At 62.1% G+C, this 16,374-nt stretch overlaps 1 protein-coding gene across 6 annotated transcripts in view; it reads left to right on the plus strand.

Annotated features, from left to right (window-relative positions):
• GSE1 (Gse1 coiled-coil protein) overlaps window positions 1-16,374 on the plus strand; it is a 390,196-nt gene that overhangs the window by 273,938 nt on the left and 99,884 nt on the right. Inside the window, exon 1 of one of the 6 annotated variants that reach the window (XM_045439897.1) lies at window positions 12,603-14,987. The exons of the other annotated variants lie outside the window; for them this stretch is intronic. Within the exon in view, the coding sequence (XP_045295853.1) occupies window positions 14,951-14,987 (37 nt within the window). The 5' untranslated portion in view covers window positions 12,603-14,950. Of the gene's footprint in view, window positions 1-12,602; window positions 14,988-16,374 lie in introns of those variants that run through there. 6 annotated transcript variants of the gene reach the window in all.

Raw genomic sequence — 16,374 nt, forward strand, 5'->3', positions numbered from 1 at the left:
AAAAAAAAAATTCAAGGGCCGAAGGAGGGGACTCGAGCTGCAGAGCCGGACCCGCTTGCGGTCACCCTTGCTGCCGGGGGCTGCCTGGGGCCTGAGCGCTTGGGCAGGGCCACCACCCTGGAGGCCTTCCAGACCCGGCTCCCACGGAGCAGGGACCCGCACTCCTCGGAAGCTTCCGGAACCACGTTCCCAGTCCAGGTTATGGCCCCGTCCCTGTTCAGAGGCAGCTGCCCCGGGCGGCTTTCGTGTCCAGCCTGGGTATCATTCGTTCATTCACTTAGTCAGTACCGAGCCCCCACCGTGTGCGAGACATCTGGCTCGGTACTGCTGACCGGTGGTGACGAAGCCTAGTGAAGTCCCAAAGAGAAAGACAGGAGCACACATCTGTCAGGTGTAAATGCAGGGATAAAGTGCATCAGAAACCCCACAGTGGGGTGAGGGGGTGGGGCAACGGCGGGGAGGTGGAGTCTGGGAGCAGACATGAAGGGAGGGGAGGGATGGAGAGAGCCTTGTGGGTAGCTGGAGGAAGAGAGTTCCAGGCCGAGGGCACCGCCTGTGCAAAGGCCCTGAGGCGGGAAGAGCCGGGTTGGGGCGGGGAGGCTGGTGTGGCTAGAAGTAGAGGTGAGGCGGAAGGGCAAGGCCAGGGCCACGTCTTACAGGGACCGTGGAACCAGAGTCTCTCAGGGGTCACCTGGCCGCCTGCTTCGACTGCGGCTGGAAGGGGAGGAGAGGAGGCACGGAGGCCATTCTGAGCCATTGCTGCTCTACCCCAAAGCCACCTGTGGCCACCCGGCTGGCCCCATCAGCAATGGGTTTTTAATTATCTAAATATTGCCTTTGCCCTTTGCTTCCAGCCGGGACTGCTGCGCTCTGCAAAAGGCAAATGGCTTTCAGTGGCTCTACTTGGGGGCGCGGGAAGCTTTTCTCCCTGTCTGATTACAGCGGAGTATAATCTGCTTGGTTTTATTGTTTAGAAACAATACAGCAACGTGGCAGGGAGTTCAGAAAGTGGATGTGGCAGGGAGGGGGGCAGAGGTAGCCGCCGTCACCAGCAGCCACGCACCTCCTGGCATCTGCTGGCTCCATCCAGGCCGCGGTGTCCTTTGTTTTTCAACTGCGTGTGACGTCGCGTGGGTCCCGCTCGCGGGGGCGGGGGGAGGGGGAGGCTTGGCCAGGGCCTGGGGTCTCAGCTCAAGGCGTCGGAGGCAGCCGACCCGGGAGGCAGGCAGGGGGTTCGATCTGGGGCTCCGCCACCCTTCTGAGGCCCCAGGGGGGAGGCGGGGCTGCGGGAGGGAAGAGCAGATGTGACGGTGGTTCTCCCGGAGGAGGTCAGATGCCAGGCAGAGCCGGCTTGTGGGAAAGGGGGGGGGGGGCAGGTTCCTCTGGCACCCCGTCCTCTGGCTACACCACTCAGGCCGCCCCTCTGCCCTCCCTCCCCCAGCCCCCCTCTTGCCCACCTGTCCTCCGCCAGCCCCCCCCCCCACCGCCACACCCCTTGGCCGAGGGGTCCGGGCCTCTCCGCTGGCATCTCCGTCGCCCCCTGGTGCCCACGGGGGCCACCGCTCTCCTTCCCCCTTCTCCTGGCGGCCTTGCCCACTCCCGTAAGTGGCTTAATTAAGGAGCTGTGCAGTTTATTTATGTATGGACCTCGCCTAATTGGCGTGTTTGTCTTTCCTCATTATTCCCAGCTGGACAGAGCCGTTTGAACAACAAATGCAAGAAGGCTGGATTTCTCCAACACAGTGTCTATTTTTGAAAGGCTGCTCGGTGCCCCCGCGATTAGCCGCGTGCACATGTTTGCCGGCTGCAGCCACATGCCCGTAAGCACTTAATTGTGGGTGCAGTTAGTCAAGGCGGGCAGCTCTCTGCAGATTTCAGGGGTGAGGGGACCTAATTACACCTGCAATTGAGTGCTTCAGCGGGGACAAAAGATGCCTGTTCAGCTAATTGCAGCCACCGAAATTGCCCCCCCAGAAACAGTCCTTGCTAGATGCTCCGGGAGCCAAGGCCGCGAGTTGTAATAAAGAGCGGAGAACTCGGAATTATAGCGGTGGGGGGTGCTGGGCCGAGCCTCAAGGACTCGGCGTCTCGAAGCCGGTCATTACACCCTCAGGGCCGTTTGTTTTTTTTCTTTTCCTCCCCCCACCGTGGAGGCTGCTCGGTGGCTGGTTCTTCCGCGAGCACCTGCCTTCACACGCGGAAATGTCACACCGAAGGGAAATGGGGGGTTGACGACGCCCTGTCGCCCGCCCGCTCGCGGGGCGGTGTGAGTCACCAGTCTCGCCTGCGGCAGACCCCGCTGTGCCTTCACCCCCGACGGTCTCAGGTCCCGCGTGTGTGTGTCACGCGTCCCCCCGACAGCCACGGAGCTGCCACGCGAGCCGGCCGTGGTTCCGGAGGAGGCGGAGGGGACCGGCAGGGCCCTCGGGGAGCCCGCGTTCTGGGGCGGCCTTAGGCCGCGGCACCCGTCCTGTGATGGTCTCGTCACCCGCAGGTCCCGTCAGGCTTTCGCTTCTCTGTCGGAGCCACAGGTTTGTGCCGGCCTCTGGAGTCACGGCGGGCCTGCTTGTTTCGCCTGTTCGTGCTGCTGACGCTCGGTCAGGAGGCGTGGATCTCTCGTGCGCCTGTGCCCGTTGTATTTGCAAAAAAAAAAAAAAAAAAAAAAAAGCGGGTGTAATTTGAAGCCTGAGATGAAGGTGCCTTCCTTCAGGGGGTCTTGTGTTTGTTTCCGGAACGCTGTTGCTCTAGAAGCGGCTCCGCCCAGGCCAGGGCTGGACGAGCCTAGGGCGACGCTAGGGGCTTCCGCACGAGGCCCGGCCGGCTCCCCCCTCCCTCTTACCCTGAGCGGGGTGGCCCTCTGGGGTCCTGCCTCGTTACCGGCAGGGTCTGCTCCACCTTGCGCAGAGGCCCCCGGCTTTGCTCTCTGTCCCCCTCGACCCTTAAGGCCATAAAAACGGAAGTTCAGAACTTGCCGGGTCTGCGGATGCGCTCAGGGCCGGCGTGGCCTCTGTGGCGAGTCAGCTCCGGGGCTCTGACGTCCCTGTCCCTTTTGGCCTGGCGACTCCTTACAGTCTTGTCAGCGGTTTGGTGCTTTGAAGAAACGGGGGGGGGGGGGAGGGGGGCTATTTTTATCCAGCTTTTGGGGTTGATTTGATGGGTCGTTACTACGAGAAAACAGGAAGTCCAGGCTGCTGCTTCTCCCAGTTCAGGGTGGCAGTGGGGGTGGGGGGTGGGGACAGAGCACTGGAGGAACGACCAGGGCTGTGCCCAGCATAGAGGGTGAGAGGGAGTGGCAGCCACCGCGTCCAGAGTGGTCTGGGAGCCCTTCCTGGAGGAGGAGGAGAGCGGCAGGGAAAGGGTGTGCAGACCGGCTGGGCCCCCCCACGAGGGCCGACTGCAGCCCAAGGCCAGCTTGGATGGGGGTCTGCTGAGATTCAGCCCACAAGGAATGCTAGATCCCAGGCCAGGGGCCTCCGCAGGGCTCTTCTCTGTGGGGCCCCGCCAGGGGCAGAACCTGGGCGCTTGGCCCGATGCTGCGGGGCTGAGTTACAAGCACTTCCGGAGTTTGGCTGGCAGGGGAGGGTCTCACCTGCCCCGATGTCCCCCCCCCCCGCCCCCTTCTCTTCTCCTGGCCTCCAGTGCCTGCCGTCCTACGCCACGGCAGAGCCACCGGGGTGGCCCGGAGGTTATCTATCCCGGTGTGGCCGCAGAGTGGGGCTGAGACCTTGTTTCTCTATCACTCTGGATAAGGGTGACACCCCCCCCCCCACCTTGCTGCTTGTCATCCGCGTGACCTTGGGCCCGACCCCTCCCTTCTCAGGCTCGGTCTCCCCACCTGTGAAGGGGGCAGGGGCTCTCACTCCCCAGCACGGAGGACAGCCGCACCGGTGGGGAAGGTGAGGCGGCCAGCGCTAACAGTCGTGCAGTCCGGGGACGCGTTGGCGGGAGGCACGTTTGGCTCTCGGGCCGGAGAAGGCGTTTCAAAGGGTGCGCGTCCCAGAAGGGGGTCGGTTCAGAGTTCTAGCAGGGCAGGGCCTCTGCCGTCCGCGAGCTCCCCCGTTTTGACCTCTGGGGTGGAGCGGGGGAGACAGAGCCGTGCGCATGTCGGCTCCCCCCCCCCCCCCACCAGTCAGGGCTGGGACGTGGGGAGGGTGCGAACCCACCCTCGATCGGCAGGCGAGGGAGGAGAAGCGACTTCCACCGGGCAGCTTTCTCTTTGGAAAGCCGTTCTGTTTCTTAAATGTCAGAGCGAGCAGATGGTGTGTCTGAGTTTTATTAATCATGGGCTCGCGGAGCTGGAAGGCCTGGGGGATCATTTAGTCCGAGCGTCCTACCGAGGAGGAGACTGAAGGCCAGAGAAGGCCAGAGCCAGGCTGCACCTGTGACGGGGGCTGAGCTGTGCCGGGACCCAGATCCCCCCCCCCCCCCCCCCCCCCATGCCCGCGTGCCTCCCACTCTGCGGAAGTAAACAGGTGCACTCTCCCCTCCGCCTCAGGAACAGCCGTCCAACTCCCGATTAAAAGCCGAAGCAGTGTTGATTCGGGGATGATCCGCCCCCAGGAACAACCGGAAATCCTGCCTTTGGGACACATGGGTCAGGGCTGTGGTCGCCCACTGAGAACGTTCCGGTCTTGGGGCACCCTGCAGCTCCAGACGAGCTGGGGCTTCCCAGGTGCTGCCAGGAGACTTAGGGTCACGAGGCCCAGGGGACCCAGCCACTCAGGGCCTGCCTTGTTGGGGGCCCTGCTGGACCCACCCCTTGACGGCGATTCCTCTGGGCCACGTAACTCCTCCCAGCCCCAGCCCTTGACTGAGACTGTCCCCGCCCCTCCGTGGCAGCTGTTGAGACGGACGGTAGCACAGGGCACCCGGAAGTTCACCTCATCACATGATGTGATGAAATTGAAACCACCGTTTTGGCCCAAGTGGGCAGAATAGCTCTTTTGTCCCGCCTTTCCCAAAGACATCCTAGAGCTGCTCCAGTGAGTCACGAGATGCTCCAGCCGGGCCTCCAGCATGGTCCCGTGGAGATAGTAGAGGTGGGGCTAGATCACACTAGAGTGTACATGACTGATAGCCTATACTTTGTTCTTCGTAGCAGGTTTTGCTTAGGTTGGAGAGAAGGAGGTCTGCGGAGATAAAGGACAGTGACTGAGAGGCCCAAGGCACCAGGGTAGCCCACATAACCCGTTGGCGGCCTTCACCCCCCTTTGGCCGTATGAGCGCCTTCACATCATCGCGTCCCTTCCTTCCTGGCCCTGTTAACTGAGACACAAGCCTGTCCCCCCTTTGGAGCCATTGATTCTAAGCAGCATCGGAGAATCTGGGACGGCCGGAAGGCCCCATTCAGCCCCTCTGATTTTTTATGTGGTAAAATCGGGGCCGAGAGAGAGCGGTTTTTTGTCCGAGGCCGATGGCAGAACGGGGTCTGAAACCCTGGTCCCGCAGCATACTGGTGGGGTCCCTTAGGCTGCATTGATGGCTCTCAGCTGGGGTGAGTTTGTGCCTTCGCCCATCCCCCGGGGGAAATTTGGCCATGTCTGGAGAGATTTTCCTTGTCGCGATGGGAGCGTGCCCCTGGCATCCAGTGGGTAGAGGCCAGGGATGCTGTTCAACATCCCACAGTGCACAGGGCCGCCCGCAGCAAAGAGTTCTCTGGCCCCGGGGCGCCTGGGGGGGGCTCAGTCTGTTAAGCGTCTGACTGTTGATTTCCGCTCAGGTCGTGATCCCACGGTTCTTGAGTTCGAGCCCCACGTCGGGCTCTGTGCTGGCGACTCAGTGCTTCGGATTCTGTGTCTCCCTCTCTCTCAGCCCCTCCCCAGCTTGCTTGCTCTCTCTCTCTCTCTCTCTCTCAAAAAAAAAGAACTCTCCAGCCTTAAATGTCAGTGTGCCGAGGGAGGGAGCCCTGGGCCACATCCGTGCCTGGCCCAGGAGCTAGTCTCCAGGAGGATGTCTTGAGCTGGGGACATCCCGTGGGTTCAGGCGGGACCCACCGGAGGGTGGATGGACGGTCAGGCCGTGGGGGACAGCGGGGACAGGGTGGGCCAGGCAGATGCTAAGGCAGGACGTGGCAGGGCTGAGCCAGGATTTCTTCACGAGGTGAAGCTAGAGAAACATGCAAGGGCCCCGGGGAGCCCCTCTCGGACCCCATCGTGCTGCAAGCCAGTGCCCAGCCACCTTTTCAGACTCGCATCTTGTCGGCCAGAGGGCTACACAGACCCAAAGCAGTTAGGCCCAGGGGGAGACAGGGAGATGTGCGTGTCATCCACAGGCGGGTAATTATGCCCCCCCTCCCCTGTCACTCCTTCCCCCGCAGTCCCCAGCAGCAGGCAGCAGGGAGGGCTGCTCACAAATGCCTTTTTCGCCTTGAACCGGCTTCCGCCTGGTCCCTGGTGCACAGGCTGCGGGAGGGAGAAGAAAGCCTCGTCGGCTTGGCCCCGGGCAGCAGACCAGGACAGTGGCCGGAGCCGAAACCGAGGAGGCAGGCCCCACGCGGGCTGTCGCCACGTCCCCAGAAGGTGCCTGTGGGGGGTTGCGGGAGGCACGTTCACGCCAGTGTGTTCCCTCCCCCCGGAGACCTCCCTCCCTCGGCACTGCTCTGTCGGCTCCACAGGAAACAGAACGCTGACAAGAGCTGTCGCGGATTATGAATGGACCGCCTCCAGAAGTGGCCGGCCTTTGTCCCCGGGAGGCGTGTGAGGACAGGCTGGGAAGGGCAGGGGGTGCTTTTCGGGGATGTGCCGCGTGCGGCCCCGGCGGTCCCCAACACCGTCTCCTTCCGATTTCTCCGGCCTCCACGCAGCCACGAGAAGGGAGCCCCTTGGCCGTGGCCACCCATGTCGCTGCCCGAGGCTTGTCCCACCGCTGTCTCAAGGAGGTCCCCAAACACGGATCTCGCCGGCAGTCCGCTCCAGCACCGGGCCCGCACTGGAGGCCCGATGCCTGGTTCTGCGCGTTGACCGCGGCCGTGCGATGGACTTGCCCTTTGGCTTTGTCGTTTGTCTTGCTTTTCGTTAAAAAGGGCGTCTGAGCTCCAGCCTCTTTCCCGGCTCTTACCCGGCTCTTAAGGGGAACACCACAGAGAGCAGCTTAAAACGCAGGGTCTGGGGCTCGGAGGCAAGCTTTCCTCTTACCGGCAGTGTGACCTTGGGCAAGCCGACTTTATTCCTCTGGACCTCCGTGTTCGTATCGGAAAAATGGGGATCCTGATGAAATAGATAATGCACTTAAAGTACCCACTGCAGTGCTGGGTATTAAGTAGATGCCTGTCAAGGGGACCTACTGGTAACGTGTTCGGCTAACAAAGGCCCTGAGTCCCAGCGGCTCATCGCACTACAAGGAACGGTTTCCGACTCACATCGGAAACTAGACAGGAGTAATTCTCCACCAGGTGTCCCCGTGACGTACATTCGGCAGGAGGCCGCGTCAGGGGCCTCTGCTCTTAACCACCTTTGGGGGGTCTGGTGGGGGCGCTGCGTGTTTTAGACGTGGGTCCGGGTCGTCCTGGGAGCGGACATCTGGGAGGCAGACCCAGAAGGAGAACACCGAGGCTCCCGCGGGAGGTGGCTCGGGGCCAGGCCTGGGAGTGGTGAGTTATTCTCTTGGCCACCACTCGGTCATCCGGCCCCACACATGTGCATGCGAGGCTAAGAAATACCGTCTGGGTCTGAGCCCAAGAGGAGAGAGAAACAGGTTCGGTGAAAAGCTGGCCGCGAGGGCTCCTTGCTATTGTTACCCCAGGCCTCACGGGGCGGCTGGGACGCAGAAGGCCAGCTAAGCCCTCGGTTCATAGGCTGATCTGGCAGGGCTGGTTGGCCGTCCCCCGGGCACACGGCCACACCCGATGATCCCTTACAGCCCAGGCTGCTGCCCAGACCCCAGCCAGCACATGTGGGTCACCAGGGAGGAGACGGGAGGGTGGGCAGGTCACTGGGAAGCCTCCCCATCCCAGTGGGTGTTGACTGCAGCTTCGCGGAGGACGGGCCACCTGACCACGCACCTGTGCGGGGGTCCTGGCCCCTTCATGTTAACCCAGGCCCTCGCTACAGACCTGAAGGAGAGGCTGACCCCGCTGGCCTGAGGCCCATGGCGTCCAGCCCTGGACGCCACCCAGGGCCTCCCTGGGTTGGCAGCACGGAGGGCATTCATTTCTACAAAGCGACAGAATGTATTAGTTCCCCGTGGCTGCTGTAACAAAGTACCACAGACCGGGTGGCTTAAAACATCAGAGATTTATTTTCTCCGGTTGCTGGAGGCCGGAAATCTAAGACCAGGGTATCAGCAGGCCCAACACACTCCCTCCGAGGGCTCTGGGGGAGGATCCTGCCTGCCTCTTCCAGCTCCCGGGGCACCACGTGTCCCCCTGGCTGTGGTCGAGTCCCTCGTTGCTCTGCCTCCGTCCTCGCGTGGCCTCTCCGCATGCATCTTCTCTTGTCTTTTTAGAAGGACACTTGTCGTCAGATTTAGGGCCCACTCTGATAATCCAGGATGACCTCACCTCAAGGTCCTTAACTTAATTCCATCTACACAGACTCCTTTTCCCAATGTGGCCACAATCGCAGGTTCCAGGCGGACGCGGGTTTGGGCGGGACCGCCGTTCAACCCACGGCACGGGGGTTAGCTGGAGGAGGCCCCCTGAGGCCTGGCCCCCCACAAGATGGGACAGCACAGCCTGGGCGTGCACTGGAGCCCCTGGGGGATAGGAGAGGAAAGGCGGGAACAGCACACGAAGATGGGAGCCAGGCCTGGGTTTGCAGATGTCGTCGGGAGGGATGCTTGGATGGAGCTCCCCCCCCCCCCCACCTCCCCATTTCTGTCCGGACCTCTCAGACCTGCCTGTCTTGAGACTTAGAACATTCGCACGCCGTCCGGTCACCTAAGGACTGGAGCGGGACAGACGGGGCCAGTGGGTGTGTCTGCTCCCTGTGTGCCCTTTGGGTGAGTGGCTTCAGGTCCAGGGGCCTCGGTGTCCTCATGTGCAAAATGGGGTGACGGTCACTGTAGGTCCGCCTCCCAGGGTGGGGACAGGTGCCAGATAAGATAACACCCTTAGCCAAGCACGTAGCACGGAGCCCTGGGTGTACTGGGGCCCCATCAATGGCTGTTATTATCGCTATTTTTCAAAACGCAGGAGTAATTACAGCTGTATTTATGGAGTCCTTACTGGTTCCACCTGGATAACCCGGAATGCAGGAGTCATTTCATCCCATCTTCCAGGTGAGGAAACTGAGGTTCAAAATGGTGAGGTCACCACCTGAGGGCACACAGTGGGTGGCCCCCCCCCCCCCCCCCCAGCTGAAACTTGAACTCTGGCAAGCCCAGCTCGAAGCTGGTGGTTAGGAACCTTGGCTCTGGAACCAGCTCAGGTTGAAATCCCAGCTCTACCATTTACTGGCTGTGTGTCCTTGGGCGGGGCCCTCGACCTCTCTGTGCCTCATCTAGAAAACGAAACGCCTAATGGTGACCTTGAACAGCATTGTCATGAGGATCCAGTGAGTTCCCTGTGAAAAGCGCTTAGCACAGCAGCTGGCAAAGACCGAGTGCTCAGGAAACATCAGCTGGCACGATTATCCTAAAGAGGGAAGTGGAGGGGGCAGACCCAAAGGGGCATTTCAGGTGAGCCACGCTCCCGGCCTTCCCTCTGCTCCCTTTCCTGGGATCCCCGGGGAGCACCTCCAGGTGTGGTGGTGGCCTGGTGGCCTCTGGGCCTGGCCCAGGTGGCCACCGGCGTGCCGGTGGGGACACAAAGGCAGCAGGCCCCGGGAGCCGGCCCCCTCCCCGCCCGGCTGTGCTCTCCAGACCCCGGCTGCAGCCTCAGTGTCCTCAGCACGTGTGGGGAGGCTATTTTTATGGCGTTCAGCTGACGCTCTTGGCCGGGGAGGCTGTCTCCGTCCCCGCGCCGTGGCGACAGCAGCCCCGCTAGGGGGAGTCTGGGCCCCCTCCATTTTGAAGGAGCCGCAGGGGAGGGGCGGGCGGGGGCCCTGCATCTTCAGAGTGGGTGTCTAGGGGGCTCCACTCGGCTTCCAGGGAAGCAGCCGGCAGCCCCCGGCTTGCTTTCCCCTTGAGAAATGCAGCAGCTTTCTTTTCCTTGCACCCTGCCCTGGACAAGGCCCAGCGTGCCCTCTGACCCTCGGTTGGCTGACAGCGTGGGCAGGGGGCTCTCAGGGAGGCAGTGGGGAGCGAGTTTGCCGGGCGGTGGTCCCAGCTGTAAGAAGGGGCCCTGGAAGCTCAGCCTGCCCCCCTTCCTGCCTGTTTTCTAGAAATGCCCTCCTTTTCCCCAGAGGTGAGCTGATACAGAGGCGGAGGGTCGTTGCCACGACCGGCCTCTAAGAGAAGACAGGGGTGGAGAGAGATGTCCTGTCCTTGCACGGAATCCCCATGAGGTTCTGCCCTTCTCACCTGGTCCAGGTGTGGCCCAGACTGGCTGCCCTTCTTGCCCCTCCCCTCTCCCCGCCTCCCCCCCCCCCCCCCCCCCCCCCGGCAGGCCATCGCCACCCTCAGAGGCGGGGCGGCTCCCCTGGGACTCAATGGCCATAGTGAGGAGTTCCAAAAACCACAGCCAAGCCACAAGGGCCAGTGGGAAAGGGAAAATCCTTCCAGCTCATCGTTCAGCCACATTATGGCAAACAAGCGAGCCATTCAGCGGACAGTCTGCCCGCTAAGCAGGCTGCTTGGCACGGTGGGGGTTTTGCTTTCTATTTTTCAGCTGTTTTGGCTTCGGGTCAGGAGCTGTGGTGCAGCCGCCCTCCCCTAGTGGCGCTCACCTTTTCCTCCCGTACAGATGTCCCTGTCACCAGGAAATGTCACCAACCTACGTGAAGCCGCCTAGACCCGGGGCCAAAGGAGGCTTGGTGTCACTAGACTCCAGCAGCTCTCACCTTCTTCCCCGGGGAGTGGCCAAAAGCAATTAGGGGTTGGCCTGGGCTTTTGAGATAATTCAATGCAGGCATTCAGATGCTCATAGGGAGAGATGTGTGCCTTCCTCGGGGAAGCGGAGAGGCTGGTGCTGGCCCACCAGTGTGGGGCCTCCTACCCCCCTCTTACGGCTCGCCCCCCCACCAGCCGGGCTGGCGGGGAGCCTCCCCCAGGCTCTGCCTTGATTCCCCCGCCCTGTTTCAGTCCTGGAGGGCCCCCGACTGGCTGTGTCCAGAGGCCCTCGCGTAGAAGCCAGGCCAGTTGGAGCTGGAGACCGAAAACCCCTTTGGCATTCCCCTGGGGCTGGCGGCGTTCTCCACAGGTGGCTCTCAGAAGGCAAGCTCCTTTCTGGCACCACCTTCCCCATTTTAGCAGGGGAAGGGGGGCACCCAGTGGATTGGGGGAACATCCCTCCCTCTGTACCCTGCCTGTGATTGGCCCATAATTACAGGTTTATTGCCTGTACAGCTATTGTGTAATGACATGTTTGCAAATTAATTTTTATGGCTCCTGCCATTAGCATATACAGTAGAGGAAGGTTTAGTATTAATTACTAGGTTGTTCCTGTAATCCCGGAGAATTAAAAACCAATAAAAGAATGACAACAGAAACTGATAGTTTAGGGTCTTTTAAAAATAGTTAAAAAAAAATTTTTTTTCCCCAAAGTAGGACCAGAGATTCTCCAAGCTTAAGACGCACTTGGAGGGGGCGGCCGCTCAGCCGGGCCCTCCCGTGCGCGCCCCGGTGCCCCCCACTCCCAGAGGGGCGCAGATTATCAAGTGTGCCTGTGATAAGTGGGTGATAAATGGAGGGGAGGCGAAAGCTGGGATCCCGGCCCAGGCCGAGCCGAGCCGAGCCGGGGGCGGGGTGCGGGGGAGGGGGGGGGGCGCGCAGGTGCCGAACCCCGACCCCACCGCGCCGGGGCCGTTGTCTCCCTCGCCAGGCCGCCAGCGGCGGCAGGCGCAGGGGGAGGTGCGGGGAGCGCCGAGCGCGCCGCCACGCAGCCCCGGAAACAAAGGGCCGCCGCCGCCGAGGGCCGGGCGCGACCTCCGGGGTCAGCGCGGGGCGGAGCGGCCAGATGTCGGCGGCGGGCGCCGGCGGCCCCGCGCGGCCCGTTTCCTCCAGGTCAGCAGCCCCGGCGCCCTCCCGGGTGACCGCGCGCGCTCGGCCGCCCGCGGGGAGAGGCGCCGGGCGGGGCGCAGGGGGCGGGGGAGGGAGCAGGGGATTAAGAGATGCTCCTCGCACCCCCGGCCGCCCAGCGGGCGGAGGAGGCAGCCGCCGGCGTGCGGCACCCACCCAGCCGTTGGTGGCGGCGGGGCGGAGCGCCACCTCTCTCTCGGCTTCGTGCGCTCCGCCCAGCCCATTTAAGATCCTCCGGGCGGGGGGAGGGGGGGGGAGGTGAGTGGCATTGAGGGGTCAGGAGGAACGCCTGGTGCCCCCACGTCTTCCAATTTGCCCTCCGGAGCTCTCCTCTAGAGTATCATATTCCGGGAGTTCAATTGTCATCTGAAGCCGCCGCGTTTAGAAGGGACCCCCGGGCTGCCGCTGGGGACCCCTGATTTACGCAGTGGCGGGAGAGCGTTGGCAGGAACCCAAGCCTGGCGTGACCGCGGAGCCCCGCCCTGCGTACCTGCGGGCTCAGGTCTGTTCCTCAAACCTGGATGGTTGTATTTGGGGTCAAAGGTGACCCCTCTGTGTCACCCAGCCGCGATTCCGGCTGGTTGTGCCACGGAGGGGCCCTTCGGAAGGTGAAAGGGCTTGAAAATAAACGGTCACATCCAGAGGCAGCTTTGCAGCGTGCGTTAAAGAGTGTGTGGGGGCGTGGGTAAAGGGATCCTGTCTCTTTAAAATCGCTGGGCTGGACAATGAGCGCACAGGATGTGGTTTGGCGGCAGGGTTTTTTCCCCTTCGATTTGGGGAATTATCACATGGGGCCTTCTTGAGCTGGTGTGAAAGAGAGGCGGCGTGGGGAGGAGAGATACAGACTCCACACAGTCACTCACACACACTCTGTGCAGTTGATCGTTCTCTTAAACCAAATTAGCCAGGGCTCTCGTTACTATGGTGCAGCCGGGGCTTGCAGAATCCCAGTAATAGCATTTATTAGGTCTATTTGCCTGGAAGCATGCCTTTCCGGATCTGATAATGCACCAGTGCAGGGAGAGTGTGGAAGAAGGTATCAGGCATTTGATTACACTTGCAACAGGGATTTTTAAGGGTGGGGTGCGAGGAAGAGAAAAGGAGAGAAAGAAGCCGCCCGCCTTAGGAGCTCACCCGGGCTGGGCGGTGTGTGCCTTTCCGCAGTCCCGCGTGGGTTCACAAAAGGCGGGCCAGAGCTCCCCCCCCCCCCACCCCGCCCCACTCCCCGGGCACGGTTTGGGGATTCTCCTCCCAGGCCCCGGCGGCGGGTGAACTCCGGCTCCCGCAGCTGTCAGCCGTGGGTGGGGAGGGCGGGCCGGCGGCCAGAGCGCAGAGTTGGGCAGCCGAGGGGGGCCCGGCGGCGCCCGCAGCCGCCCACTGTTTGCAAACGGCCCCGCTTTGGGGCAGAGCGGAGCGCCCCGCTGCCAGCAACGGCAGCCTCCCCGCGTTTGGAGAGGGGAGCCCAGCTCTCGGCGCCCCGATCCTAGTCCGCACGGATCCGCTGCCCGGCTCGGCGGCCGCGCTGGGGGAAGCTCGCAAGTGAAACTATTATTATCGCCCTGCAAAGCATGGAGCTCTTGGAAGACGCCGCGTAGAGACGGAAGGAGCCGCCGCCGCCTGCAGCCGCCCGCCGCTGCGCCCCTACCCTTTCGCTTTCATTAGGGGAGACAAATCTGCTGTCAGGCAGCCAGCTTTCCAATTTACCGATAATGATTCTTGCATGAAAATTGATCGAGGGGCTCTCCACCGCCGTGCGCTCTCGCCTCCCCGCTCTCCTCCTGCTCCTTCTGCCCGGGCGCCCGAGCCCCCGCGAGTTCTTTCTCCTCCTTCCCCCACCCCTGCTCTCTGAGTCAGTGGTGGGACGCCGGCCCGGGGAGATAACCAAAAAAAAAAAAAAAAAAAAAAAAAAGAAAAAAAGAAAAAGGTTTGGGGGGGGAGTTGTTGGTGGCGAGAGGGGGAGGGGAGCCGGCTCCTCGGCCTGCTTTCTCCTGCCGGAGACTTGTTTGCAATCGCTGCCTCTTTTATTTACGAGAAGAAATCTCCCCCTCGGTACTTCTTGGCTGTTTGGGTATTAATTTTCTCCTCTCCCCTCTCTCGCTCGCCCCCTCCTCCTCTTCCCCCACCCCGCCCCTCCTCACCCAGTAGCTAAGGGGAAACGAAAACAAAGCCGATTTCTCCTTGGCAACAAGAGATACCCCCTCCCGCCGCCCCCCCTTCCTTTTTCCTTCTGGTTCTGAACGTGAAACCCTGTTGGAAACAGGTCCCTTGACCCTCGCCCTTGACATTCAAATGGCTGAATGGAGGAGAGATTGCTACTCGCACGTCTTGGGGCTGCTTCTCTCTCTCTCTCTCCCTCTCCTCTCTCCTTTTTTTCTTTCAAATGAGTAATCCCTGAAGATCTTAACCCCCCAATTTCATCACCCTCACCTCCCCCCTTTATTTTTCTCGCGCTCCTCTCCGCTCTCCCGCCTGCTTCCCTCCGCCGTGCGCCCCCCTCCTTTTTTTATTTGCATCTCAAGTCCAAAAGGCAGAAAATACACACGCGGCGAAGACACCGGGCAGCCGTGGAGGCTCCGGCCCGTCCTCGGTCGTCAGTCACCCCATTGTGGATCTGCCCGGGCCGAGGTGGCCGAAACTGCCCGGGCGCTGGCCCGAGAGAGAGCCTTTTCATCATCTTAGGGAGGGGGAAAAAAAAGGGAAGAAAAAGACATTTTTCTCCGTCGCTCTCGGGATCTCTCTTCTGTCTTTATTTTATTGTTTTGGACATTTTTGAGCGCCTGGGCTTGGACGGCCCTTTTTGTCTCACTGCTGGGTTAAAAAAAAAAAATTTTTTTTTTTTTTTTTTTTTTTACCTTCTTCATCCCTCTCTGGCCACTATGGAATTCTAATTTGAATCATGTTTGGATTGAAGCCGCCACTGTATTACTTACCAGGTAAGCGAGCTGTGCGCCTCCCCGGGTCCCGCGCGGCGCCGGCGCGTCCCGGACCCCCCACCCCTCCCGACCCCCCCAGACCCGCACAGCCCGGGTCGGGGCGGTGGGTCGGCCGAGCGCCCCCCCCCCCCACACACACACCCCCCTCCCCCGCGGGCGGGCGCGCGCGGCCCCGCCGCTCCCGCTGCGGTCCAGCCGGCGGTGTGTGCGCTACGTGCGGCGGGGAGCGCCCACCCGGCCCGCCGCCCCCACCGCGCCGCCGCCGGGGGTTGCGCGTCTCGCTCCTTTTGTCTGCCCCGAGCCGGCTCCGCCGCGGCGGCGCTGCGAGCGGCCGGGGCGCGCTGCCTTCCAAGGTGAATTAAGCACCGGGTGTGAAGTTACTTTGCCGCAGGCCGCCCCGATCGGGTGGCAAGCGCCCCCCTCCCGCCCCCAGCCTGGGGCTTATTTTCCTCTGCCTCCCGCCGGCCCCTTGCGCGCGAGCGTGGCGCGCCTGCCCCCCGCCCCCCTTCCTGCCCGGGTTTCCCTGGAAGGTTTTGTTCCTGCCGAGGTCGGAGGAGGGGGCCGGGGAAGCTCCGGAGGGTGGTTGGCGTGGCTTCCTGTTTCCCTAACCTTCCTGCGCGCTGACAGCAGCCTGCCGTGTAACTTTCTGTTTCGGGGCAAGTCGTGCTTGTAACCCAGAGTGGAGGGGCGGAGAGGGGGTGACAGCAGGAGGTTTGGGGAGCCCCTCTTGAGTTCACCTTATTTGGACTTTGCGACCTTAAAAATAATTACATGGAGGCTAAGGGGAAGCCGGGAAGCCAGGGGTTCCTGGAGAGGGAGGCAGGAGCCTTGGTGATCCTTAGGCCCTCGGGCTGCCTCCTTGTCACTCCCTTCCAGTGCCCCCGGGGTCAGGAGCAACTGACTAGGCCTGCCCTCCCTGGGCCCCTGGCGCGCAGGTCAGGAAGGCATGGCAGCGAGTGACAGCTTGTACTGGGAACAAGCTGTTTCTATTTTCCCTTCTTTGCTTTGAGAGTTTCGTCTTTGGGAGTTCACACAGTTCCCGTGGAAGTTGGGGCCACCGTGGATCTGGGGGAGGGGAGACTGGGGTGCTGCAGGGAGAAGGGGAACTTCCTGGGCTCCTGTGGGGGCTTCTCAAATTCTGCAGAAAGAGGCTGGCCGCGGAGGGTAATTTCTGCACTGTTTTGCTGGGGAAAGGTGCAGGTGGCTGGGTGTTGGGTTTTTTCACTGCACGTTCAGGAACCCCTGTCACTTTGGCCGAGGCTCCCACAGAACCCCTGCAGTCCCTGGGAGGAGCGTGGGGGGGGGGGGGGGAGGAATGGCCTGGACAGGACCCAGCTCTTCTGGATCTGGCCCTTGCTGCCCTGGACCAGGTCAAGGGAAGAGGTCG

The sequence above is a fragment of the Leopardus geoffroyi genome, chromosome E2 (genome assembly GCF_018350155.1).
Source record: "Leopardus geoffroyi isolate Oge1 chromosome E2, O.geoffroyi_Oge1_pat1.0, whole genome shotgun sequence".
Lineage (NCBI taxonomy): Eukaryota > Metazoa > Chordata > Mammalia > Carnivora > Felidae > Leopardus > Leopardus geoffroyi.